Here is a 25,397-nt window from a genome sequence, read left to right on the forward strand (position 1 = left end):
CCCCCCCCCCCCCCCCCAATCCACCACCACACACACACACACACGAAGAAAAATGAGGGCAATTCAACAGAATAATTTCCTAAGTCCAAATGATTTACAGCCTCAGCATGTACAATCTCACCAATGAAAGCAGCACAATGTCATGTTTGCGAAATGAAACGTTGGTTGAATGCTTAAAGGGAAACTTGTATAAAAGAAGAGAACAAATGATTAAAGAAAACCTGAATATCTTAAAGAGGTGTTGCCTCCAATTTCTTGCTTTGCTTGAAGCCTCGACTGCAAGCCAACCCAAAAGAAAGATGTGAAAAGGAGCAGTAGTTACAAGAAAATAAACTAGGTGCAGAAAGAAAAATGATACAGTTACAGAAGAGTTTCCATGCAGAAGTTTTCATTTCTACACAAGGTTTTTGCTTAAACTCTATTCATTTTCCCTCACTTTACCTATTGACGGGGTGTGGTGGTAAATGGAGCAGGTAGATGTGGGGAGAAATTTCAAGCCTCAAACAGAGTTAATCTTTGTCAACAAGCATCACAAATAAACTAAAAAAAAATGTGCCTAACCAAATTATAGATATATTTCCATTTAATACATTTTAATTTTCATTTGGAAGTAACGAAATAAAAATTTGCAACTTTAGATCACTATTAGTTGGATTTGCCAATACATAAAGGGCCTTGCAAAGAAAGATGTGAGTTAATATCCCTTCCATTCTCATTTCCTATTTCCCATTAGTAATTTATTGTTGGAGATGACCAGACCCAAAATATTTAAAAATCACATTTTTATTTACATTCTCTCTGTTCCCATTAGAGGAAATGATTTATTATTGACGGCTAGATTACTCATGCCTTTTACACATTGAATTTTCATAAGATGTATATTCTGAACGGAACATCATGTAGTTTCTGAGAAAATATCCTGTTTGACTTCACTAAAAGCATCAACTTAGATACAACTTTATACCTATGCGATAACTGAAAATAATACGAAGTATGATACAAGGACACACATTTTGAAAGAAATGTGTAGGTTTGACTTAAGTAAATGAGAATAAATAGAACTTTGGGAGTGTCAATAGTTGAAGTGAACAAATTATTACTGCAGAAAGATGCATCGCAAATTCTTTGCTTGTTAAATCTTATATCATTGATTGAGCTGTAGAGTGGTAAACTATAACATTGTCATGAAGTAGACTTATCAAAATTTATTAAAATACCCAAACAAAAAACAAAATCATTTTTGGGTTTACACTCATGCACATATAGAAACAGGGAAAAACAACTATCCAAGCATCACAAAGAAAGAGCATGCCTATACTACTCAATTTCATTGATAAGAAATGTTACGGCTGATCTTAGAAAAAACTGTACCTTGACAACTAATAGGGGATATGTTGAGATAGTTGCTCCAAGCTTTGCTAAGGCCCCTAATAAGAAAACCTATGCACAAAGACATGATCAACAGCTGAGTGTCAAAAAACTATAAAAGGAGAGTTTATATTAGCAGAAGATATTGCCTGCTAGACATAAGAAGTGACTTCCATTACAAGAATGTTTTTGGTTTCATATATCTTCAAGTTCTAAATGCATCTAAACTTCAAAGAGATTTCAATATTCATGATATGACATCTGACACTTGCTTTTCTTCTTCCATCTGATTACTGGACTGGAAATAAACTTTGCAGAAACTGAGAAAAGTGAATTCAATTCCAAATGGAGAAAATATATACCAAATAAAAGGAGATTTAAAAATAAATATAAAAAGACTCAAAACCATTACTCCATAGTATATTTTTTTTTAAAGCAACTGGTGTATTGAGTATAATTAATGAGTAGACATATCATCAGGGGTACCTCTAAAGCAGATACAGTTTCTGTATTGCGCTTGTTGCGTTTAGTCCTTAAATGCTTTAAAGAAGTCTCATAAATCATGAATTGAATTGAAGGATTGGACACCTGCACCTTGAAAATCTCATAAAATTAGCAGCATGGAATTATAACTTAGGCTGATTAAGAAAGGAAGCAGAAATTGACCATGATCAATGCTGGAATTACTCCTTTCCAGAATCCAATGATTCCTGATTCATTATAAACTTCCAGTGCCTAAAAACAATATAAGGTAATTTACACAATTAGAAATTATAGAATAAAGATTAGGTGCAAGAGTTGCTATGTTTCTCATCCATTGTGAAGAAATGATAAATTCTCTTGCACTACATTCATTATGCACCTTTTATTTTGATGAAAATACATTACAATAGATGATGAGCCAAAAAGATGGTAAGGAAACAAAACTATAGATTCTGAGGAGGGATAGTCAAATTAGGAAGTAGGAACAGGAGAAAAGGGAAAAGTCTTGTGCCCAATTTGGATGAGCTTATTTTCAACTTATTTGTTACTATAAGCATTTATGCTCTTCTTTTGTTCTGTGTGTGTGGTGTGTCTGTATAAGGTTATGATACGACCATATGGCCTTTGAAAAGCTGTTTTGAACTTATTTCCATAAGCTCTTTCAAGTATCTTATCAGAATAAACTGAAGACAGCATTTCAAAGGCCAATTAAAATGACAAAGCCTTATAAGCTGTTTACCATTTGAAGCTTACTGAAAAGTGCTTCTTTAAAAGCACTTATTTTAGGCAGTGTATCAAAACTAGGCCTTAATCAGTTAAGTTGTTTCACCTTGGAAGTACAGAATTGTTAAGCATAAGGATTGGGTGCTTATACTTCTAGGCCTTCAACTAATTCAATTACCATCTTCAATCCAGTTTTCTGTGTGTATGTCTCTGAATGTTTGCATCTCTCATATTTAAAAGTTATTTAGAATCATTATTTTGAAAACTTATCAGATAATTTTTAACATAGGTCTTCTTCAAAATAATGCAAACCAAGACTATTCCCAATGCCAGCCTTGATCATACATGATAAAGAATTGATGATGCAAAAAATTCTTTTTATGCAAGATGTACAGCCACTTTAATCCTTGTGCAAGACAGTGCAAAATACAAAATGATTGGGAAATAAATATGCCAGAATCCCACGTGGAACTTGTTTAGACTTACATTTGGTATTAGGGGGTAACTGGGTCATTTTACTATAACGTTATTTGGTTTAAGCAAAGCACTTTATTATATTTGCTTATCTGTTTTTTTTTTGTTTTGTTGCTAGTTGATTTGAAACTTGGAAACGAAATTTAGCTCTGCTAATTTTAAGGTTGCAAAGCTAAATTGTAATTGCTATATTTCTCTTAATCTCAAAATAATTGGGGGTTTTATATATAGGTATCCTAATTAGGGTTTACTTTGCCACCAAGTAGTTTCCCCTAAACAAGCACCCTGTACCTTATTGATGGATGCATCCAGACTATTTTCAGAGATTATATATGAAATCTTCCCCACTACTTCTCTTCCCTTTCTCTCTTCTTCTCTCTGCTACTCTTATATCTGCAGCTTATGTCACCACTAACAGTCCCCTCATTATAGTTTAAGAACCAAATTTCTGCTTTCTCATGTCATGCCTTAATTCCATCATACTTCCTGAACTAGCAACCTTCTGAAATTTACTATTTTGCTGCTAAAATGTCAAGGTCCCCTGCATCACAATATCTGGTTGAAATTTAATATCTTGTACATACTCAAACAAACTGCATCCAGACCCCCCAACCCACCCACCCCAAAGGAAGGAAACGCCCATAAATGTATGAAAATTGATATTTTCAGAAATTGAAGGTAGAGACTTCTGAGAAAGTACCATCTAAGTATCTAACTTAGTCAAGAATTGAAACAAAACTAGAACCACTTTTGAATTCTTCCCCTGTAATGAATCCAGCATATGTACCAGTTGATACAGAAATAGCAATGCTTTAAAATAGCAAAAACTATAAAAAGGGAAAGGAAGAAAAAAAAAAAAAAAAAAAAAAAAAAAAAAAAAAAAAAAAAAAAAAAAAAAAAAAAACACAACAATAATCTGAAATTCAACTCCAGAAATCCACAGAAATGATAACCCAAGTATAAAAATTAAACCCAATTCAAAGACCATGCTAGTAACCCATAAAGCAAAATGCACGAACTAATAAATGAACAATATCACAAGAAATAAACAGATTAATCAAGAATCTCCAAATACCCAGACAGTGATTTCAAGTATCCGAGCAAAGCAGATGCCAAAAATAGGGGAAATGTAAGTAAAATGAAAAGGGGAAAACTTGTGTCCGTAAGATTACACTGGATTCTGTGGGCAAGCAATGTCTTGATTGATGCTTGGCTATCTAATAGTTCTCTAAGAAAAATTGATTCTTGATAATGGCGGTAGGGTGGGGCAAGGGATTTGGAAAGAAGATGGAAGAAATTGAACCGTGGATATTACAATTTTCTATTCATATTCAATATACGGTGCAGATAGTATATTGCGTGAGGAAACCACCTTAGGTTAATATTGAAGAAGAAATCCACAAAAGTTGGTACAAGGGTCTCTTTGAAAATTTAGAAAATATTTTCTGATTTTTCAGAAAATATTTTAATTTTTTTAGTCTTANAAAAAAAAAAAAAAAAATGTTTTAAAAAAAAAAAAAAAAAAAAAAGGAAAAAAAAAAAAAAAAAAAAAAAAAAAAAAAAAAAAAAAAAAAAAACAGTACTCACTGCATGGAATGTCCCATAAGGATGTGGTTTTAATGAATCAAGTTCAGCCAGTTTCTCAGGCAAAGAAGACCTTAACAAGTCATTTTCAGAAGCTTCCTTTAACAAGGTTTCCCTTTTTGCCTCGACAATTTTTCTTTCTGCTTGAGTATGGGTCTGAAAATAAATACATTTCGATGAAATCATACATTATGCTTTCAAGTTTTCAAGTGTCTGAATAGTGTCAGTCACAATATCTAATGTTCCAAAAAAAAAATTATAAGGATTGATAAACCAGTCATAAACTATGTGATGCAAAGTATATAATTAAACATGTTATGAATTTAAAAACCAGATGATTACTGCACAAATTTCTGAAAAGAACGCACACTTATCAGGGAGCACTTCCAGAAGTAATATGAGAACATGGACTGTAGGTCAAGTATTACAAAAGAACCAATAGTTCTTTTAAGTTTTCTTAAGAAGATAAAGAACATTATCATTAATCATTACAACTTTGCAATAAAAACAAGGAAAAAAATATTTCCAACAGGTTTAAAATGGTCAGATTGTAGTTATTTTACAAAAAACAGGTCTAATATTGTAAGGTACAGTATAGAAGATACCCACAAATGCCTAACAAACAAGAAAGCACACTGAATGAGAGTATTTACTATTACCTGCATGCGAGTAACAAGAACCCATATAGGGTTTGTCAGCAATACATTCAACGACCTGCACTGTACAACTGTTTAAGTAAAATAGCCTCCAAACTTAAATTATTCTTCACAGACTGAACATTTTTCAGCAGAAAACTATAAAAGGCAATAAACACATTAAGAAATTGTGACTAAATAACAAACAGAAGGGAGCCCTTTTAGCGCTTCCATATAGCCATCCGTAAAAAGCTAATAATTAAGAGAAAAGCTTTCCATTGCATACCCTGCAAGAGCTGCCACGACAAGCCAAGAAAACATCCCAACAGAACCATCTCCACTACCTTTCTTTTTATTTGCAGCTGCAATAGCAACTGCTTTGTTCTTGAAAACCTGGTAAAAGTAGTAGTAGACACCCTGCATTATCACAAAGAGAATATTAGATAGTAAAAGAAATCTCCTGAAACTTGGAAAGAGTAATAAAGAGAAGGCTCAGATACAGCCAGAGAGACAACTAACCCTTATATTACTATGACTAAGACAAAAAGTAATGTCATTGCATCATTCTTGTTGGGCTTTGATTGGTTAATCCCCATTTTAAGGTTTTTATGTAATATATTATAAGTATATAACCAAGACATTCACAATAAAATGAGGAGATGGACAAAGGCTATCCCAAGTCCCTTTGCCAAGTCTAATGTAGTATGGCAGAACTTTATATCGTCACACTACAAGAAAACAATACTGTATAGATGAGTTAAAATGTTAAATACAATTCAGGAAAAAAGCAAACTTATATGCAAATAAAAGAGAAGAAAAACTAAAGTTCAGGCACACATGGAGAAATGCATCTGCTAACAATTGACATGCTAATACCCATATGCAGCTAGATAACTAATTCCACAGCAACGATAAGATTGGTTAAATTTGGCCTGGATGATAAAAATTAGTCAAAGTCAACCCACCTAACTAGACTCTAAAACAGATTAGAAAGCAAGTTGGAAGAAGGTTGGAAGACATGTTCGGTCAATCTATTTTGTTTGACAATTTTCATCCCCGATTGATTGTAAAATTTAAAAATACTAAAGCTTAAAAGGTATTAAGAAAGCAACGTAAGCTATAAGGAATCGAGAAGACAAAAAAGTTAAGAACGCATTTTTGAAGAGTTCCTTTCATTAACAGAAGTTGAAAGTCCATCCTAACCAACTTAAACTGTATGGATTTAGAAAGGGCATTATGATAGGTTATTAAAACATTTGTAAAAATTACCAAATAACAAGAAGCCCATGCAAAAGTAGCTAGTATAAATTTTGAAGGAAAGTTAGTTACAGTTACTGAACAACTAACTGATTATAAATACTACTCCCTCCCTTATTTCATTTGCTATTTTTATATTTTGCATTAGTGTCCAAAGTAACCCAAGAGGAACAAATATTTGGGAATAGTTTGGTGAAGAGTTCAGTCCAATTAGTAGCGGCAATGAAATGGAACTGGAATCAATTTATTGCCGGATAAAAAGTAAAAGAAGCGACCTGTGAAGCAGCCGTGCCCAGCAGAGAAGGCTTGAGACCGCTATAGAGGCCCCCCAATCCCTCGTTTTGAATTGCCTGAAAATTATCGAGAATGGAATGCGCGCGCAAAGACTTAGGTAAAACAATATAAGCCAGAGAGCGCTCAATTTTACTCAGACAGGGATGCGGAAAGAAGAACCTGCAAAATTTGAAAAAGCGTACCGCCTCTGGATTGGTGCGAGCCGGGAACTCTCTTAGCAACTCGCTCTGTTTGCTGCCGCGTATTCACCTGCAAATGAAAAATATAGATAAGATGAAGGAAAGAGCGGAGAACAAAGACTTGGCGGCGGCCGAGAAATGAGTTACCGTCTGGAGAGGGTAAGTGATTATCTGCGCGATGATGCCGCCGCCGGCTCCCGCCAGTCCATTCACAACGGCGTTCGACTTCGACATATTCTATCTCCAGAATGGCAACTCCAGTGTATGGCCTGCCTTGATATTTGCTGCTACGTACTATAGGCTATGGCAATGACGTCTCGGGACTATTCGTGACCGTTTTGTGCAGTTTTGACTTTGAAGTCTTTCACCTGTTTTAATAACTGATTTTTGTGTTTTAAGAGATCGTTGTGATTTCCCATCATTTAAGAACATAATTATTTGCAAGAAATATATTTGCTGTCAAATCGAAAAAATTAATTAACATGTTTTATATTATCTTAAAATTATAGAAATTAGGTTAATTTTTTGTTATGGAGTTAGGTTGTTGAATTAAGTGCTATATAATTTGGTATTCTCATCGAGAGGAGTAATGTGTGACGCTAATTGACTACCTAAAATAATGTTATTTAGTACTTGATAAGATTAAAAAAATTTGAGAAAAGTTTGTGGTGAGAAAGGATTACATATAAGAGAGCTATTCAGTGCTTAATAAGGTTTAAATAAAAATGAAAAAAGTCCAGTGAAAGTTATCTAAAGTAAAGTCGTTCCCTCGTCCAATGTCAATTTCACTACAAGAAAATTTGTGAATCGCTGTGGAACGTAATCCATTTTCAATTCGTGACAGTTTTTGCGACATAACACATTCCGTCTCAATGTTACGATGGAAATAGTGACAGAATTAAATTTCATAGCTAATTTTTAGTGCAAAGTGAGAAAAAAGATGCAAATTTTTTGCACGCACATTTTGGTGACTAATTTTGTGGCAAAATTAAGTTTCTTAATCACAGTGGTGACGAAAAAAAACAACAGCCAATAATGAATTTTGTTGCGATGTTTGGCGCAAAGTGGAAAATACTTCAACATAATCTTTGCGCTCATGAATTGACGACGGAGGGTGACGATGAAAATTGCAACAATTATTTTTTTTCGTCGTGAAAATATTTATTTTTTTAAGTAAAACTTATTTTCGCTACAGAATGGGATAATGGAATCAATTTTGTCTCCAATATGTTAACACATTGGTCACAAAAAATGCGACGCCCAACATGTCTGTCGCACTATGGTGATGGAATCATCAACAAAAATTAATTATGTTGCGATGTTTGGCGCAAAGAGATATTTGACGTCTGAGGTTGGCAATGGAACTTGCGATGATTTTTTTCCTTCCCGAAAATATTTAATTTTTTTACATAAAGTTTATTTTAGCTACAAAATGGGACAACATAATCAATTTCGCTGCCAATACGTTGACACATTGGCGACAGAAAATGCGATGCCCAACACGTCCATCGTGCTATGGTGATAGAATCAGTACCATAAATTAATTTCATTGCGATATTTGGTGCAAATAGAGTATTGACGGTGGAAGTTGGCGACGGGACTTGCGACGACGATCATTTTTCAGTTGCGAAAATATTTAATTTTTTAAGAGAAATTTATTTTTGCTACAGAATTGGACGAAAAAAATCATATACGTTGCCAATATGTTGACACATTGGTGACTACAAATGTGACCCCCTACATACATGTCCGTCACACTTTGGCAATGAAACCGACATCAAAAGTTAATTATGTTGCGCTATTTTAGAATAAATTACATTTGATAACATTTAAAACTTTGTCACTTTCAAATTTTTAATGGCCAAATTTTGCACCAGATTTGGTACTTAAACGTGAAAATTTTTCAAAATTAGATGTAAATTTTAAAATTGCGATTAATTGAGGTCCCAATAATATATAAACAATGAAAATTTATTAATTCAAATGCTATAATTAAATTGCACAACTCTTTAATCACAATTTTCACAACATTAATAAGCAAGGTTAAGTTTTATTGTATAACCAATATTGCATTATGAAAATTTAAGGGTGCGTTTGGTTCGCACATGGAATCGGAATCAGAATGTGTATCAAATACTTGGTAAGGGTAATGAATTTTGGTGAAAGTATTTAGCATGTTTGGTAGTTGGGTGGAATGTGAATGATTATTAATAGTTGGGGAAGAAAGGAGGAAGGGAAATGAAATCTTTATTTAATAAGGGTATGTGTTTTCTCATTAATGGGGTATTCCAAACCCATAGTAACATTCTCAAAACCTATCAACCAAACACTAACAATCACTTTTATACTCATTTCTTATGCCTAAACCCACAAACCAAACACACCCTTAATTTATTTTAATATGAAAATTTGTTATGATATCATTTTTATTATCAATTATAACTATCTACAATAATATTCATTTTTAATACTATTTTTACTACATGTTTAAATACTCATTTTGATTATATCGAAAACAATCTTTTTAATTTTATATTAATTATTTAGTATTTAAAAATTATACTTAACATTTACCTAATTTAACGTTCGTGATGGATATTAATTTATTCGCACAATGTATGCATTATAACTAGTGTGTGTAGACCAAACACACACACACAAAAACAATTCACTTAATCGATACATTAATTCAGTTAATCAGTACTTTATAACCAAACTATCGATGTCCATTTTTTTTTATAAAAATAACCATTGACTGAACGGAAATATTTTGTTTACCAATTTATTAACTATAATTCTTTGGTTTGTTATTAAGTTAACAAATTTTAATCGAATTGTGCACACTACTAAAGGTAATAATTAAAGTGTGTGTGAATATTTAAATATAATAAAATTTTGATCATACATACATGTGAAAGATAATTAAATAATTAATTTCCTCAATTATTTGTAAAATATATTTATTGTAATCATTAATCCAAAACGCCGCAATTTTGATAATTTACATATTTAAATTTTAATTTCCATGGTTTGTCCTAACTTTCTACCTCTTAGATATAAAATAAAAAAAATAAAAATAAAAAAAGAAAAAACAGAGAGTTATTATTTGTAATAGTAATTTGGGGTTGCAAAGAACAACAAAGTGCTACTATTTGCAACCCAAAATTACTATTGCAAATAGTATTCCATTGTTTTGTAGTAGTGCGCTATTAATTGTTTTTTAATTACAAATATAAACATAAAAGAATAAAAAATAAAATATACAAGTATTTATACAAATATTATGAAACATATAGTAAAAATTGATGGTTGTAGATAACAAATTTGCTTCGTTCAGGTGTTTATGGGGTAAAAGTTCCGTATATAAAATTTAGAAGTTAGGAATAAAAAAGTTCATAGAAAAAATAAAAATAAAAATATACAAATATTTATATGAATATTATGAAACATAGAAGTAAAAATTTGATGGGGATAGATAAAGTGTTTGCTTTGTTCATGCATTTAGAAAGAAAACGTTGGTAGAGAAAATTTAAAAATTAGAAATAAAAATTTGGGTCCGAACGATGATTTCAACTATTTATATTAATGATAGTGTATTATAAATTTACATGCAATATCACTTTTCACCAATTGATATAATATTACAAGAAAAATAACATACTCAAAACACAATACTCAACTATGCTTTTACATGTTAATGTCCTCTATTGGGAATATACAAAGAACAATGAAAGAAAAAAATAATAATATGTAGAATTTTTAAAGGAAGAAAAAACTTGTAAAATTTAGGAGAGAGCAAAATGTTGTAGAGATTAGACATGATTACATGAAGAAATGCATGGTTAAATTGTACATGTACTTCCAATTTGTACTCCCATTTTATACTCCATATGATTTGCCTTGTTTGCTCACTTTAATAGGAAGCTATGATGTTTATCCATTCAATTTTTTTCTCCTCCAATCAAATTTCAACACAAGTGAGAGTAAAAGTTGGGAGTAAAGTTTTGGGGGTACATAAGTATTTTTCTTTTAAAAATATTGGGATTGAGAGATGGATTTTAACTATTTATATTTGAGAGATAAAAGTCTTAAAATAATAATATAAAAATTATAAAAGTTCATAACTTTTAGGATACCACTTGACTTGACGTTTAAAGACTCCTAAAAATTCAGTGCAACTCAAAAGGAATGGTGGAGTTATTAAATGGTAGCTCACTGAGTCAGGGATGGATTGCCTACCTTGTTGACAACATAAAAAACATGGTTAATCAACTGCAAAATTCAACGATTAACCACATCTATCAAGAGCAAAACACTGTAGTGGACACCCTTGCAAATAGTGTAATGAACAATAATCTAGATTGGAGTGAATTTGAAGCCCCCCTCCCCCCGCGCAAGCCGTAGAAGCCTACCAATGCGACTACTTGGGCACTCTTAGCCACCGTCGTATAATTGTGAGGAGACAATAGTCTCCTTAGGGACGTTGGGGACTCCTAAAAATTTAAATCGAATACCTTCGGTTCATAAAAGTTTATAAAAGTCAAGATAAAAACATGTCTAAAAATCTATCATTTATCTTTTCAAAAAAAAATATCATTTATTATTTTAAAAGTATATAAAAATCATGATCAATTACACCCTTAAATTAAAATTCTTTGAAACCATACTAAAAGAACCTAAAGCTTAATATAATTTTATTTTTTTGACAATAAAAAAAAAAGTTGTATGTAGAATTCTTTAAACTTGAGTACTTTTCCTGAAATTACCATTCTAGATTTCTAGGGAACGAGAACGACCATATAGTATATTACCGAGTTTAGTATGGGTTGACAATTTTGCGCCCTTTTGGCTTCAGCTGCAGAGAAAAAGAAAAAGAAATACTCCGCGAGAAGAGAGAAGCCCTAGTTCCTTTTGTCGTTAACTTCTATCGAACTCTCAGGGTGCTATGACCTCAATTACCAAGCTTGTGGAGAAGAAACTCTAAAACTGTCTCTGTATTAAGGTATCAAATGTCTATATTAAATAAGCATATGGATTTGTACATGCATTTTTGTTTGTTTGCAAAGTCGACAGATTTGCGGAGATGATTTTGGAGCGTCTTAATTTCTAGAATAGGTTGATTTTTATCGTTCGTTATTCAACAGTTCCGCTGGAAATTGTTTTTGGAGATTGGAAATTATCTGAGGGTGGTTGTAGATTAGCTGAATATACAGAGAAAACTCTGGAGATTCGAGTTGTTGACAATCAATGTGCGACTCGCACATCAATTTCCAGTCATCCCTGTTAGATTACAGGTTATGCTAGAAATTATAACGACTTTCAGAGGATAATCTCTCAATACTTGGTGCCATGTATAATGTATTGAGTTGGTGTTGAAGCTCAATTACATGGTCTATATAAGTGATTTTAGAAATCCTTTTGCATTCTGAATGAGAACTTGATTAGTCTTTTCATGAAAATTTAATTACTATACGGAATTAATTGTGATTTTCTACAAAAAAAATGGAGTTCTATAATTTATTTATTGTAGAAGTTTGAGAGAAATCTCTCTCTAACTTTCATGATGTTGTGAGGCGGTGAAGTGGCATGGTGATTGATGGCAGAGGAAGCAACAGAGAAAGGGGGAACGTGGTGGCAGTTGAGGGCATAGAATGTAATTCAATGCTAAGGGCTAAGGTTCTGTTGAGTGTTTGGGCCAGATTTTTATCTTTTTTTTTTGGGATTGCTTTTTGTGAAAGGAATGATCAGGTTTGTTTAGTGGAGTGATTTTTTATATCTATTGTATTGGGTTGTGTATTTGTACTGAGCTTTATGTGTATCTTTTAATTTTGAAAGTAATGAAATGTTTCATCATTTTGAGAAAAAAGATCATTTATTATACTTCTAGTTTTCAGTTTCTGAAGTTGAATCAATGATTGATTATAATTTACTCCATTTTCAGTTTTTTTTTTTTTTGAATTACAGGCTCTTTATTTAGCATTTTCTAATATTAATAGATGGTAATTTTCTCAAAAAAAAAAAAAGAAGATGGTAATTGCTGTGTGTACACCAATTACATCTAGATAAAAATGTGAGGCGTTGCATTTATGATTTTGATGGGCTTTTAGGATAAATTAAAGTGTTGCCTATGTGTGCACTAATTGCAAAACTAATTACCGCCAGATGATATGTGATGCTGCACCCTGAACTTCACAAAATAGACTTTCCATTTATCTTTGTGTTGAGCTTTATGTATGTAAGAGAATTGCAAATGGCAAAGTCTTTGCATTTTATTGACAATGCAAAGGGTTCTTTTCAGGAGGAGCTCCCAAACCATGGTTTCTTCTATTATTTGCCCACTGCGTGGTGGTGAGGAGGCCGAAACCCCTTGCATCAAACAAGAATCCAACCTCCCTTTTGTCTGTAAGAAAAGAAAAAAGGTTTTGGCTGACGTTTACCATGATTTAACTTCTCAAACTTTCAAGGATCATAATGATGTTCAGTCTACCATGGAGTTGACAATTGGGTACGGATCATATTTGTACCATTCTTTATAATTATTTATGTATTTTTCTTTTTAATATACTTTTTGCAATTCCTGTTTTCCTAACCCCAAGATATTTTTGCTGCTCTATTTTTTATGTTAAACATCACTAGTTGCTCGAATAGTGCTCATGCTTTGTCCTCTTGCTGCAACTCCAATGAGCTACTTGGTTCACCATCTGAGGTTGTTATAAGCTGCCAGTGTGCTGGGGATAGTGGCAATGCTTCCCCGCCTTGCGAAATTGGTGGTACATCATACAATGACAAAGGCTGCCCTACGTATCCTTTGCCTGCACAGGTGACTGGATGGATGTATGTTAATCAACAAGGTCAGATGTGTGGTCCATACATACAGGAACAGTTGTACGAGGGTTTGTCCACTGGTTTCTTGCCTGAGGAACTTCCTGTTTATCCCATCTTCAATCGGACACTTGCTAATCCAGTGCCCTTGAAGTACTTCAGTCAGTTTCCCGATCATGTTGCCACAGGCTTTGCATATTTAAACACATCAACATCTGACTTGAAAGGACTGGTTACTACCCCTACAGGTTATAGCAGGGATTCTCTTTTGAGTGGACATGGCTTTCAGTCAAAGTCAGTTTCTTCTGAAACACACAGCTTAAACCAGCATATGCTCACCTCTGACTCTGTCACCCTTACTGTTCCACATTTGCATCAGGTATTCTTACTCATAACCTCAATCACTAATTCACTTATAAAATTGAAAAGTTTCTCTTTTCATATGAATGCATGCTGGCAGTATATTCTGCCATATGTAAATGAATGCCCGTTAGATTACTTAATCTATGCCCCTATTTTCATGGATAATATGAAATTGCATACGTCTTCTCATTACAAGTACTGCATATATTGACGTGCTGATACAGATACCTTTTTGTTTGAAACAGGAAGGTGGACAACCTTGTTGGGTCTTTGAGGATGATGAGGGGAGGAAACATGGACCACATTCTCTTCTAGATCTCTACACATGGTTTCACTATGGATATATTAGGGATTCAATAATGGTTAGCCTTGTGACTCAGGAATCATCGTTATTATTATTAGTTCATTTGATTCATATCACATTTCAACAAAATACTTTGTTAAATATGGTTTTCACTTTGCAACAATATAAATGATAGTAATTGGCTCATTTGGCTGGAATGACATCTGTTCATTTGTGGGTCAGTTGATCTTCTGGTTGTAAAGTTGTTTGGGATCTCTTAACTACTTTTACCAAGAACTACAAAAATCTCTTATGTCATGTTTTCTTTTGTGGGGACTGGGGAATACTGTTGAGCTTTTATCCTTTTGTCCCATTTATGTTTTGTTGATAAGTTCCTTCAACCGAATTTTTTTTTTTGTGTTCCCTTTTTGAATGATCTGACATTTAGAGTTACTATAGGTCCTGTGCATTATGCCGGACCGAAGTTATGGGAAGAAAAATATATGCAACATTACCTGCATTTTCAGAGAGTTTGTTTCCAAGACATCAGCCAATGCCTAATAGTCAATAGGTATACAGCTGGTAACTGTTTCAAAGCCAACTTTCATGTGGCAAAAAAGAAAAAAATAGATAAGAAGAGAAGGTAATAGTAATTTTGAAGTGTTGCAGATGCTTTTAGAAATTCTTAAATTCAAAATGCAAAATAAAGATAATGATAACCATTCATTAAGCTACATATTTGTGCCAACTCATACTTGAGATTACACAGGTCCAAAGTAGGGATTTTGACACTTAGGGTGTGTTTGGAAAGCAGGAAAGTGACTTTTGGAAAATGAGTCATTTTCCGGAAAATAGTTTCATTTTCAGTGTTTGGATGTATTTTGGAAAACTGTCTTTGTGTGTTTGGTTCATTTTTTGGAAAATGGGTAGAATTGTATAATTATATATTTCTATTATTTTATTTAAAATATAGAAAGTATAAAATAATAATATTTATTTTATAAAAGCAAAAAAAAAAAAGAGTCCGGCGGACTGGTTTTCGGCCGGAATGGGAGATGCTTGTTCCATTTTGGCTGAATCTCGCTGAACTCCTTTTTGTAAAATGACTTCCGGAAAAAAAAATCCGGAAGTCATTTTTCGGAAAAATGGGATCATTTTCCTTGGTCAATGGAAGTTGTTTTCCGTTGATCGCATTTGCCAAACACCAAAAGCCCGCCGGAAATCATTTTCCGGGCTACCAAACACACCCTTATATGGAACTGACTACTCCATTTATTTATTTGCTTTAATTCCTTTGGACTTTATATTTAAAGATGAAATAATTTGGGAAAATTTTGCAGAACTTTGCAAGTAATTTTTTAGATATTACAAGTCCACTAGGCTTTTGTAATAAACTGGATTTTGGACCACTGGGTGGAGAGTTTTATCAGTCTGTTTTATTTGGTACTTTTAATATGATGGGAAAATATCTAGTTGTTTAAGATTATTTTGTGAGTTGTGCTCTTTTATTCTTTGAATGGTTCTTAAATACTGCTCTTTCCTTCACTTGGTTATGTGTCTCTCATCCCAGTGAGAACAGACAGATATATAACGGATAATGCTGATCCTATCAACATTTAGAGAAGCATTTATCTCTTCTTTCTTTGTTTGACTTCACAAACATAATATATATTGCTAATCATATCAACATCTTGCCGTTTGGGAAAACATTATTTTAGTAAAGATGTGTTGCATTTTGTTTCTGAAATCAATCCTGTTCCTTCTGTAAAAGCTCTCTTTTTTGTGTTACATTGCAGGCACAATTACTCTCTTTGATCTCATAATTTTGAATGCACCAGCTTATGCGTGTCATTCCTTCATGATGTATTTTGCAGGTTTATCATTCTGATAATAAATTTGAACCTTGTACTCTACAAGTTCTGTTAAGTACTCGCACAGAAGCTGTACCTAGAAATGTCTCTGTGTCGACTGCCAGTATGCATCAGGTTGAAACTTTACAAGGTTTTTTTACTGAAGTTTCTGAAGAATTATGTTCCCAGCTTCACTCGGGGATCATGAAAGCAGCTCGTAGAACTGTACTGGAGGAGATCATTAGTCAAATAATTTCAGAGTCTGTTGCAATAAATGAAGCAGACAAAAATCCTAGGCATGGAACTCTTAATCAGCATGTCAATGCTTGCTCTGAGGATAGCATGATGGTAATAACTTCACACCTAGATACATTGAGTGTTGCATGTTTTGTATTTGCTGTTGGCTGTTGCTTATATCTTTGTGCCAATTTTTTTGTCAGTGTATGGCTTTAAGCAAGGATAAGACGTGTATTCTCCCTGAGAACAGAGCAGACACTTCTAATACTGTTCACCAGAAACCTCATCCGGATGAGAATACTTTAATGTCTTTAGCAGGCACAAAATCTGTTGGAAGTTTTCAGAATTTTTGTTCTGCATATACAGTTATCTGCAGAATACTTTTTGAGTCATGCATGCAAGTCATGTGGAATGCTGTCTTTTATGACCTCATAGCAGATAATTCATCTGCATGGAGAAATAGAAAGCGCTGGTCTGATCTTCGAGCTGTGGTGAAATCAAGTAATGTTTTGGAGTCTTCACTTGTCCTTTATCCAGAGCCACATACTGAAGCCGTGAGTGCTTTATTCTGTTGTTTTTGTAGTTTATTGTGATCCCTTGTCTGTGTATCTTATGCCCAATCTGTTGTTTACAGTTACATCAAGACGACTCATCTGGTTGTGACAACGATTGCCCCCCAGGTTTTGAGCGGGTGATGGACATACAAGATGTGCATTCAAATTTACCTTCACAGTGTTTGCCTTCTGTTGATGAAGTATCATGTAAAGGCGATGTGTTAATAGACAACAAAGATTTTGATGACATAGGATTAATCCATGAGAATGTATTGAATGATCTGCACCGGTCTGTGAAGTTAAGTTTGGAAAGTTATTTCATGGACCTCTTGGATGAGGAAGTGGGGAGAAATGCCGATGACCCCTCAAAGGATGTGCAATTGAATGAGGTGGATAATATTTAGTTTGAGTCAACTATGAAAAGTCAGACTACCACCCCATATGCCCCCTCCCACCCTAACCACCCAAAATAAATGGACTATTGTTTTTCTACCATATTTTAAAAGTTTCTTATTCTCCATGCTTTTAACACTGGTGTGAGGCTAACAATTTTTTTTTAAGCAGGTTGTGGAGGATTCTAGTTTCCATGCTGATGATTGCCATGCAAGTCAAAATGGTTCTCCAGACACTATTCCTAATTCAAAGGAATTACTTTCTAATGGTCTTGAGGTTTTCTCTCCATTATCAGGACCATTAAAAAAGAATATTGTTACTAGAAATATGTTTACTTTTTCAGATGTATTCTTGAGTTCATTTCAGAAATTGGATGTTCATTTAGATGATGAAATTGTTGATGAGCTGCAACCACCTGAGTCTAGAATCTTACTTCCTGTACAAACTTCTAGCCACTTGTCCTTTAGATATCGTGATTGTGTTCCAAAGATTTTGTGGCATAGTGTCCTGACAATTTGTCGGCAAAAGATACATGAAAATGTGCTGAGAGAAGTGAGACTGTTTATTGATGGTACAATAAAAAAACATCTTACAGCTTGGTATTCTATGAAGAAATCAACCAAATCAGGAGACTGTCAGGTTACTGCAACTTGTGTTTTCTTACTGCTGTCAATTGCAAAACTATCTTCAGAAGGGTGTTCTGCTCAATTGATTCTTCACAAATTCTTTTCAGGTTTCAAAGATCAAGATAGACCAAAAGAAACACAATGATTTTCTTGCCACATCAAAAAATCATGTTGAGAACTCTTCTGAGGCATCTTTGACCACAGAGAGATATACATATTACCGTAAGAAAAGGCTTGACAAGAGAAAGTCGGGCTCCTTATCCCAGTGTATGACCACCAAGGGTGCTGGTTCACAAAAACAATGTGGTGTTGATAAATCAAAGAAGCAAGATGCCTCAGGTGACGTACCAGAGAAGGCTAAGCATGGAATGTCTGTTTTAAAGACTAAAGAAGTTCGACTTGCAAAATCTTGCAGTGAATCACATAAAAACTACTCATCATCCCATGGTAGTTCTAACAAAAAGTCAGAGAAGGTTGCAGCTGTTTCAAAAGGTATCTTAGTTTTCCTGGATTATATGTTGTGCCTCTCAATAGATTGTAGTGATGTAACATGCTGAGAATTACAAATATTTAACTTATATTGCAGTTTGCGAAAAAAATGCAAGTGGAATTAAACGAAAGGCTTGTGAAAATAATTCAAGTGGAATTAAACGAAAGGCTTGTGAAAATAGTTCAAGTGGAATTAAACGAAAGGCCTCTGTACTTGCTGAAGACACTGGTACTGCTGATAAGCTTTCCAATAATTTGAACAGGGATTTCAAAAAACAAGAAGTGCAAATAATATCAAAAGTGATACCAAAATGTCAGTGCCATTTCTTGGTTCCCTATATTTTCTTTTTACAGAATTGTTCTATTTGTTTGTGGGATCTATTTTCATGAATATCCAATATTTATTTTGTGTAAACCATTTATGGATGGTTTATTATTACATACAGCAACCAAATTAGCAAAATTGAAAAGAAAACAACCGACTGATGATATTCAGTCGAGAAAAGTTCAGATTGTTCCGGTTGCTTCTTCCGATCAAGCAACAGACAAGCAGGTTATTGTGCAAAATAAAAGCAGTGGTAAATCCAGGAAAGCAAAACAATGCCCCCGATCAGATGGGTGTGCTCGCACATCAATCAATGGATGGGAATGGCACAAGTGGTCTCTCAGTGCTACTCCTGCTGAAAGGGCTCATGTTAGGGGGAGTCGCTATGCCCATGTTCATCCTGTCAGTCTAGATGGAAACAGTTCTCAATTGTCAAATGTTAAAGGAATTTCAGCCAGAACTAACAGGGTTAAGATGCGTAACCTTCTTGCTGCTGCAGAGGGTGCTGATCTTTTGAAAGCAACTCAAATAAAGGTACACAGTGCAATCACTATTGTTGTCTTTTCCTTTCTAAAATCAATTATTTTACTCTTACATATTCTTTTTCAGGCAAGGAAAAAGCGTTTGCGTTTTCAGCGTAGTAAGATACATGACTGGGGTCTTGTAGCCTTGGAGCCAATTGAGGCTGAGGACTTTGTGATTGAATATGTTGGAGAACTTATTCGTCCCCGTGTAAGCATGAATTTTTCCACATCTAACCACACTGCAGATATTAACTTATAATAGTGACACTGAAGTGCTTTTTTCATTTAAAAAAAATGCTTTTTATGGATGCTGACATCTCACTATTTTCTCTTAGATATCTGATATACGGGAACTCAATTATGAGAAGATGGGAATTGGAAGCAGTTACCTCTTTAGACTGGATGATGGTTATGTGGTAAGTGTGGACAATATTTTGATTTGGCTTTCTTAAAGATATCTAGCCAGTGTGAATGGTAAAAAATTTGGCAAGAGGTGCACAGCGAGAGAGCTACCCTGATTGCTCTTAATCTTGAGGTGCTCCCCTGTATCTGAAGTCTTAAGACGATGTTTTACTGCTTTGGAGTAAAACAAATTCACCTATAATCTTGCCGCACCCTGAGATTTTCTCTTACAATGTCTTTTCATTTTTGTATGATAAATGTATTTTATTTTCCAATTGTTAACACTCTTTAGATTATCAAATTAATTTCCAATATGACACTATTATACTGCTTGCTATTAGTGTTTTCTAGCTCTTTCAATAATTTAAGTTGGTTTATGTTTTTAGAGAATCTGAAAGATAATAAGCAGTATGATGAGACATTTATATATATCTGCACTAATTTCTTGCAGGTTGATGCAACAAAGCGTGGGGGAGTTGCTAGATTTATTAATCATTCTTGCGAGGTGATTAATCTACTAGGAAACTTACAAAATTTTGTGAATAAGCAAGGGCGTTGCATTGTTTACTGACTCTACTCTAAAAATGACATCATTCTTATTTGCAATGGGTGCTTTGCAGCCTAACTGCTACACGAAGGTCATTAGTCTTGAGGGTCAGAAAAAGATCTTTATTTATGCAAAGCGGCATATTGCTGCTGGTGAAGAAATTACGTACAATTACAAATTCCCTTTGGAGGAGAAAAAGATCCCTTGCAACTGTGGTTCTAAGAGGTAATGAAATTGCAACTGTCAGTTTTTCTAGCACTACCTGAGTTTCTCTCTCAGTATGACAGTATCAGCTGTGATCTTTGTGATTAATTCCTGGATAATACAGGTGGCTGTTCATTGCAGTTTGATACTTAATGTAATGACTAGGGTGTGTTTTTTTGTATTTGTGTACACGATGTTGAGGGTCTGGAATTTTGTTTGTTTGCATTTCATCTTTTATTTGTTATATACTGTATCTGATTGAGGTAATGCCCACAGCATAGGATTTGGTAGCAGTATTCCTAAATGTTTTGCCATCTAGCTTCTGGCAAGCTATACCATATTATATTTTCCATTTCTTTTCCTTTTGAATTTGAGACATTTTTTTTCTGCAGTACATGTCGCTTGTTTCTAAGCATTTTTCAGAATCTTCACCATATTTTATGAAGGCTTACTGTCCAAAAAGTATTTTTGTGTTTTTAGTTGTGTATGTGAGTCTTTGTTGATTAAATTGATTATCCTGAATTCTCTACTTTATATTTACAGGTGTCGTGGTTCATTGAACTAAGGATTTTGGGTGAGTGCTTTTCCCTCTTCTTTTGCATTGGAACTCAAATGGAGTTACAATATTATGATGTTAATACGAAGAACATGATAGCACTTTGTCCTTTGTATTGTGAGATTGATATATGTTTTGGTGTTTGATTGCATTGAACCCTCAATAAGAGGTCAAAGAAAAGCAGAGAAAAGGGGTAGTGGGTGGGGGGAACAAGGTGACTGTTTTCTATAAAGAATTAAGAGAAGCTAGTTGAGAAGAAACAAGTTCAAATAAGATCATATTCAAAGGGAAGCATCTTTGTGTAAGATTCTCACAGTTAAGGTAATCTGGATTCTGGAGCAAAACTATTTCAAACTCGAAAGCAGTTTATGCTAACTGGTGAGAGAATATGACAAGGCTGAATAGTACATTCTCAATACAACCAAACCATCTTAGGGTGTGTTTGGAAAGCAGGAAAATGACTTCTGGAAAATGTTTTATGGATAATGAGTCATTTTCCGGAAAACAGTTTCATTTCCAGTGTTTGGTTGCATTCTGGAAAACTGTCTTTGTGTGTTTGGTTCATTTTCTGGAAAATGAATTAAATTATATAATTTTACATTTTAATTATTTTTTAAAAATATAAAATAATAATAGTAATATATAAAATAATAATATTTCTTTTAAAAAGTAACAAATGTGACCATTTTGGCCAAAAAAGTTGTTGAAGCCAAGTCCGGAAAATGACTTCCGGAAAAAAAATCCGGAAGTCATTTTCCGGAAAAATGGCCTCATTTTCCTTGGTCAACGGAAATTGTTTTCCGTTGACTGCATTTTCCATGCATTGCCAAACACCAAAAGCCCGGAAAATGATTTCTGATTTCCGGGCTACCAAACACACCCTTAATCTCAGTTTATTTTCAACTGGTTCCTCATGCTCAACAAATATATTCAACCTAGTATGACCCTTTTTTGCACCTCCACACATCGGAATCTTTATTTGTTAATTTGTAAGGGGATCTTGAAATAGATAATAGTACAGAAATTAACTTAAATGTGAAATTTCTTCCTAGAGAGTTTAAATAAGCTTAACAACAGAAAAGAAGAAATATATTTTCTTATTGCTTTATATTCTTTATTCAATCTGAGCACAGGGTAACACCTATAGTTGATGAACTAATAGCTTGGAATTAAATAGGATATGGCAGACCTGGCAATGAGTTAATCTAAAATTTAGTTGAAATCAGTGAGAAAGATATTTTTGCTAAAACCTATAATAGTTCACAACAAAGTTATTGCTTAATGACATTAAAGAGAAAATTAGCATCGATGTGGGCTGACCTGTGGCTAGATGGTTATTGGTAAATAGCATCTATGCAGGTATTAGCTATATTGTGAGAGCAGTACTCAGTTGAGTTGAATTAATGTAATTATTTTTATGCCATGCTAAATAAATAATCTTTGGTGAAAATGAGATTTTACATGCAGTTGGTACTGCTATCAACAATGAAGTGGTGAGAGCTGTTTTATTTGAACAATAATCTTAAGTAATACTGCTCGACCTATGTAGTGTTTAAAATTCTGATGCCACTTTGCCGTTGTTTTCAGGTTATTTGTAAACAGTGCTGGGTGACATGATGTGTAGTATTTTTTGATTCGTCATTTTTCCATGTAAAGGATGATGAATACCTGTTGCCTTTGCAAATGGTTGTAGATATCTCAGTTGCAGATGAGTTTTCCCCTCTTAAGACCTGAAAGTCGGGTGTCCTCTTTTTTTTTTTTTTTTTTCATTTTTGAGGCTTTTTTTTTTTTTTTTTTTTTTTTTTGGAAATTTTGTCTTGTACAGACTTGCACACTTGCATTATGCCTTCATTCTTTAGTTATTATAATTATACCATACAATTTTCTCATTGTCCTATTTCAAAATGAAGTAGGAATGCTATATAAATTTATTGTCAACCCTTGAAAGTTGAAACCATAATTAATCCAGTCCATTTTTGTTTGTTTCTATTATATGAAGCATTGTTTTGTTTAGTGTCACAAACAAGTTTTTGATTCCTTCAAACTGTAGCAAACTGATTAGGCATCAAATTCTTGCCTTTCTAAGTTGAGCTGGTTCAAAGGCCAAGTTGAGCCATCAACTCAAGGTATTTATGTGTATGAGATTATCCTCATTTATCTTGATATGAAGTATGGGATGGTTCTGACTTCTGAGCCTAAATAGTAGGTGCTATAATAAGTGCAATTGATTTGGATTCACTGAGAGGGAAGTGATAAAAAGGCCTGGGTTATTTATTTTCAAAGGAAGATTTATAACCCCTTTTCCATAAATATGTTTGCTGTAAGTCTTTCATCTAGACAATGATCCATAATTGTTTAACAATTGCAAAAACGCATTTGAGTATAACTAATTGGTCTCGGATGCTACCATGTTTTGGTCTTTTGCATTATATCGAAGAGATCTTACCAATACCAATTATTATTATCGCAGGGAGCGATGAAGTTGTGCACAAACTTCTAGGTGGGACGTATTTGAAGCTTTTCTGGTATGTATCCCTTGTTTTCTCATTTCTTATTTACCTTGTTTTGTGCCCTGTCAAGGATATCTCCTGCCACTCACTAGTCAGCTTTGGTACATGTATAAGGGGTTTGGAAAGGAGGCTTCTGAATATAATTAATTCCCACAATTCTGAACACCTGAAAAGAATTGGGGTAACAAACTTTGAAAATTTTGATGATGATGTGGTGCATTGTATTTGTTACTAGACCCAAAAAAAAAAAAAACTGAAATGGGTAGTTTTGATGGAATCTATAAGGATTAAATTTTGATGATGAAACAATGTGGTGCATTGTATTTGTTACTAGACCCAAAAAAAAAAAAAAAAAAACTGAAATGGGTAGTTTTGATGGAATCTATAATGATATTAATCCTTTCAGGCGGAGCTTGTATGACTAGAATTATCTGTAGAAATGAAAATATGAAATGCCCATTCATTTCGTTAAGCGGCAGAGTATCGGCACAAGGCTTGTGAATTGTGGGTGTTCTTTGCCGTAACATCAAGACATCCACACACCAAACAGAAGATCCTTGGGATCTTGCTGGCCCATTTGCCTTTTTGGGGTATTTTTATGTCACAAATGCAACAAAATGCCAGTCCGAACCCAACAAAATATCAGTGTCTAACCGATGCCGTTACCCTTTGTACTGACCTTAGCTCAAATGGTAGAGTAGAGGGTTTGGGCAAGAGATACTAATCCTGAAATTGCTGCTCACTCATTTGGTCGTCGGTTCAAATCCGGCGTCTCGGTGTCATTGCTCACGTAAGTTAGAGATGGCTTCCTTATGATCTCAACAAATTATAAGCCAACACACGGACTGTCTCATTAACCAACTAAACAAAACTTAGTTTGGTCATCTGTTCATACAATTGTATTGTCTCATGCATTGATATTCGCAATCACTCTCCAAAGGATATTGGTTTCGCTAGCATGTTGGGAGTTGGGAGTTCTTCCTTCGGATATCGTTGCATTGCCTAATTTATCTATTTAGTGGTATTTTGATTTACCATTGCGAGGTAAAAAGATAGTGTTCAAGATGCACTGATGTATCCAACCTACAATTCTAAATTGGAGTTGCTGACGGATGAATGAATGTGTTGTCAAGTTAGGCAAAACTTGAGTCTGCTATAACATATAGATTAGGGACTAAGTTTCACCTAGAGCCATCTTAAGTGGGGTTTACAGAGTATTTAGTTTTTTATTTAAGGATTTGTATGGAGAGGGTATTTAACTTTTGTTTATTTAGGTGCATTGTAGTAATACTAATTTGTTTTTTGAAATGTATTCATTTATTTGTTCATTGTAATTGTTATTGTAATATACACAATGAAAATATGTGAATTTGTACATTATAACTTCTTTGCATAACTTTTTAATTACAAATTGAAAATATTTATTTTAATTGTATTGTTGAGAAAACAATAATTTTTATTTTATTTAAAAATTATATTAACCATTTACTTATTTTCATTTTCCTGTTGAGCATTAATTATTTTTTTAACACTTCTGATTCTTTACAATGTAATGTTTGTTTTATACTTTCTTAATTTTTTTAGCTCAAAGAATCAATTATCCTGCTATTGAGACTCGATTCTATGATCACTAATTTAGAATGATAATAGATGTATCATTACATTACATAATAGTTGGTTGTTGAGCATTAATTTAATCATGCAATGCGCGAACT

At 33.7% G+C, this 25,397-nt stretch overlaps 2 protein-coding genes across 6 annotated transcripts in view; one reads left to right on the top strand and one right to left on the bottom strand.

Annotated features, from left to right (window-relative positions):
* Window positions 1-7,318, bottom strand: part of LOC116005525 (peroxisomal nicotinamide adenine dinucleotide carrier-like) — an 8,397-nt gene extending 1,079 nt beyond the window's left edge. Inside the window, exons 1-10 of the mRNA XM_031245737.1 lie at window positions 7,145-7,318; window positions 6,978-7,067; window positions 6,800-6,874; window positions 5,554-5,684; window positions 5,292-5,346; window positions 4,636-4,788; window positions 2,035-2,103; window positions 1,855-1,956; window positions 1,372-1,440; window positions 222-276 (exon numbers count right to left, since the gene is read on the bottom strand). Of these exons, the coding sequence (XP_031101597.1) occupies window positions 222-276; window positions 1,372-1,440; window positions 1,855-1,956; window positions 2,035-2,103; window positions 4,636-4,788; window positions 5,292-5,346; window positions 5,554-5,684; window positions 6,800-6,874; window positions 6,978-7,067; window positions 7,145-7,231 (886 nt within the window). The 5' untranslated portion in view covers window positions 7,232-7,318. The remainder of the gene's footprint in view (window positions 1-221; window positions 277-1,371; window positions 1,441-1,854; window positions 1,957-2,034; window positions 2,104-4,635; window positions 4,789-5,291; window positions 5,347-5,553; window positions 5,685-6,799; window positions 6,875-6,977; window positions 7,068-7,144) is intronic.
* A 4,515-nt stretch (window positions 7,319-11,833) lies between these two features.
* Window positions 11,834-25,065, top strand: LOC116006015 (histone-lysine N-methyltransferase ATXR7). 5 transcript variants are annotated; one of them, XR_004095023.1, is made up of 19 exons: window positions 11,834-11,999; window positions 13,296-13,502; window positions 13,634-14,198; window positions 14,428-14,544; window positions 16,340-16,663; window positions 16,756-17,106; window positions 17,187-17,495; window positions 17,671-18,138; window positions 18,233-18,617; window positions 18,712-18,927; window positions 19,061-19,473; window positions 19,549-19,671; window positions 19,799-19,879; window positions 20,317-20,370; window positions 20,486-20,637; window positions 21,160-21,190; window positions 22,760-23,492; window positions 23,643-23,697; window positions 24,089-25,065. XR_004095023.1 is itself a non-coding variant. In XM_031246258.1 (17 exons), the coding sequence occupies exons 2-16, from the start codon at window positions 13,312-13,314 to the stop codon at window positions 21,179-21,181; spliced, it is 3,771 nt and encodes a 1,256-aa protein (XP_031102118.1). In that variant the 5' UTR covers window positions 11,834-11,999; window positions 13,296-13,311; the 3' UTR covers window positions 21,182-21,190; window positions 22,760-25,065. The 5 variants fall into 5 exon arrangements, 1 of the variants encoding a protein (XP_031102118.1); XR_004095024.1 differs by having other exon boundaries at window positions 22,760-23,298; XR_004095021.1 differs by having other exon boundaries at window positions 22,760-23,697.
* The last annotated feature ends 332 nt before the right edge of the window (window positions 25,066-25,397 follow it).

This window comes from Ipomoea triloba, chromosome 15 (genome assembly GCF_003576645.1).
Source record: "Ipomoea triloba cultivar NCNSP0323 chromosome 15, ASM357664v1".
NCBI lineage: Eukaryota > Viridiplantae > Streptophyta > Magnoliopsida > Solanales > Convolvulaceae > Ipomoea > Ipomoea triloba.

Excerpts from the sequence above, each read along its gene's own strand:
- LOC116006015 (XM_031246258.1), top strand. The coding sequence starts at position 13,312 with ATGGTTTCTTCTATTATTTGCCCACTGCGTGGTGGTGAGGAGGCCGAA. Across the intron at positions 14,199-14,427 it reads CTGTTCCACATTTGCATCAG|GAAGGTGGACAACCTTGTTG; the intron begins GTATTCTTACTC and ends TGTTTGAAACAG. Across the intron at positions 17,496-17,670 it reads AGGATGTGCAATTGAATGAG|GTTGTGGAGGATTCTAGTTT; the intron begins GTGGATAATATT and ends TTTTTTAAGCAG.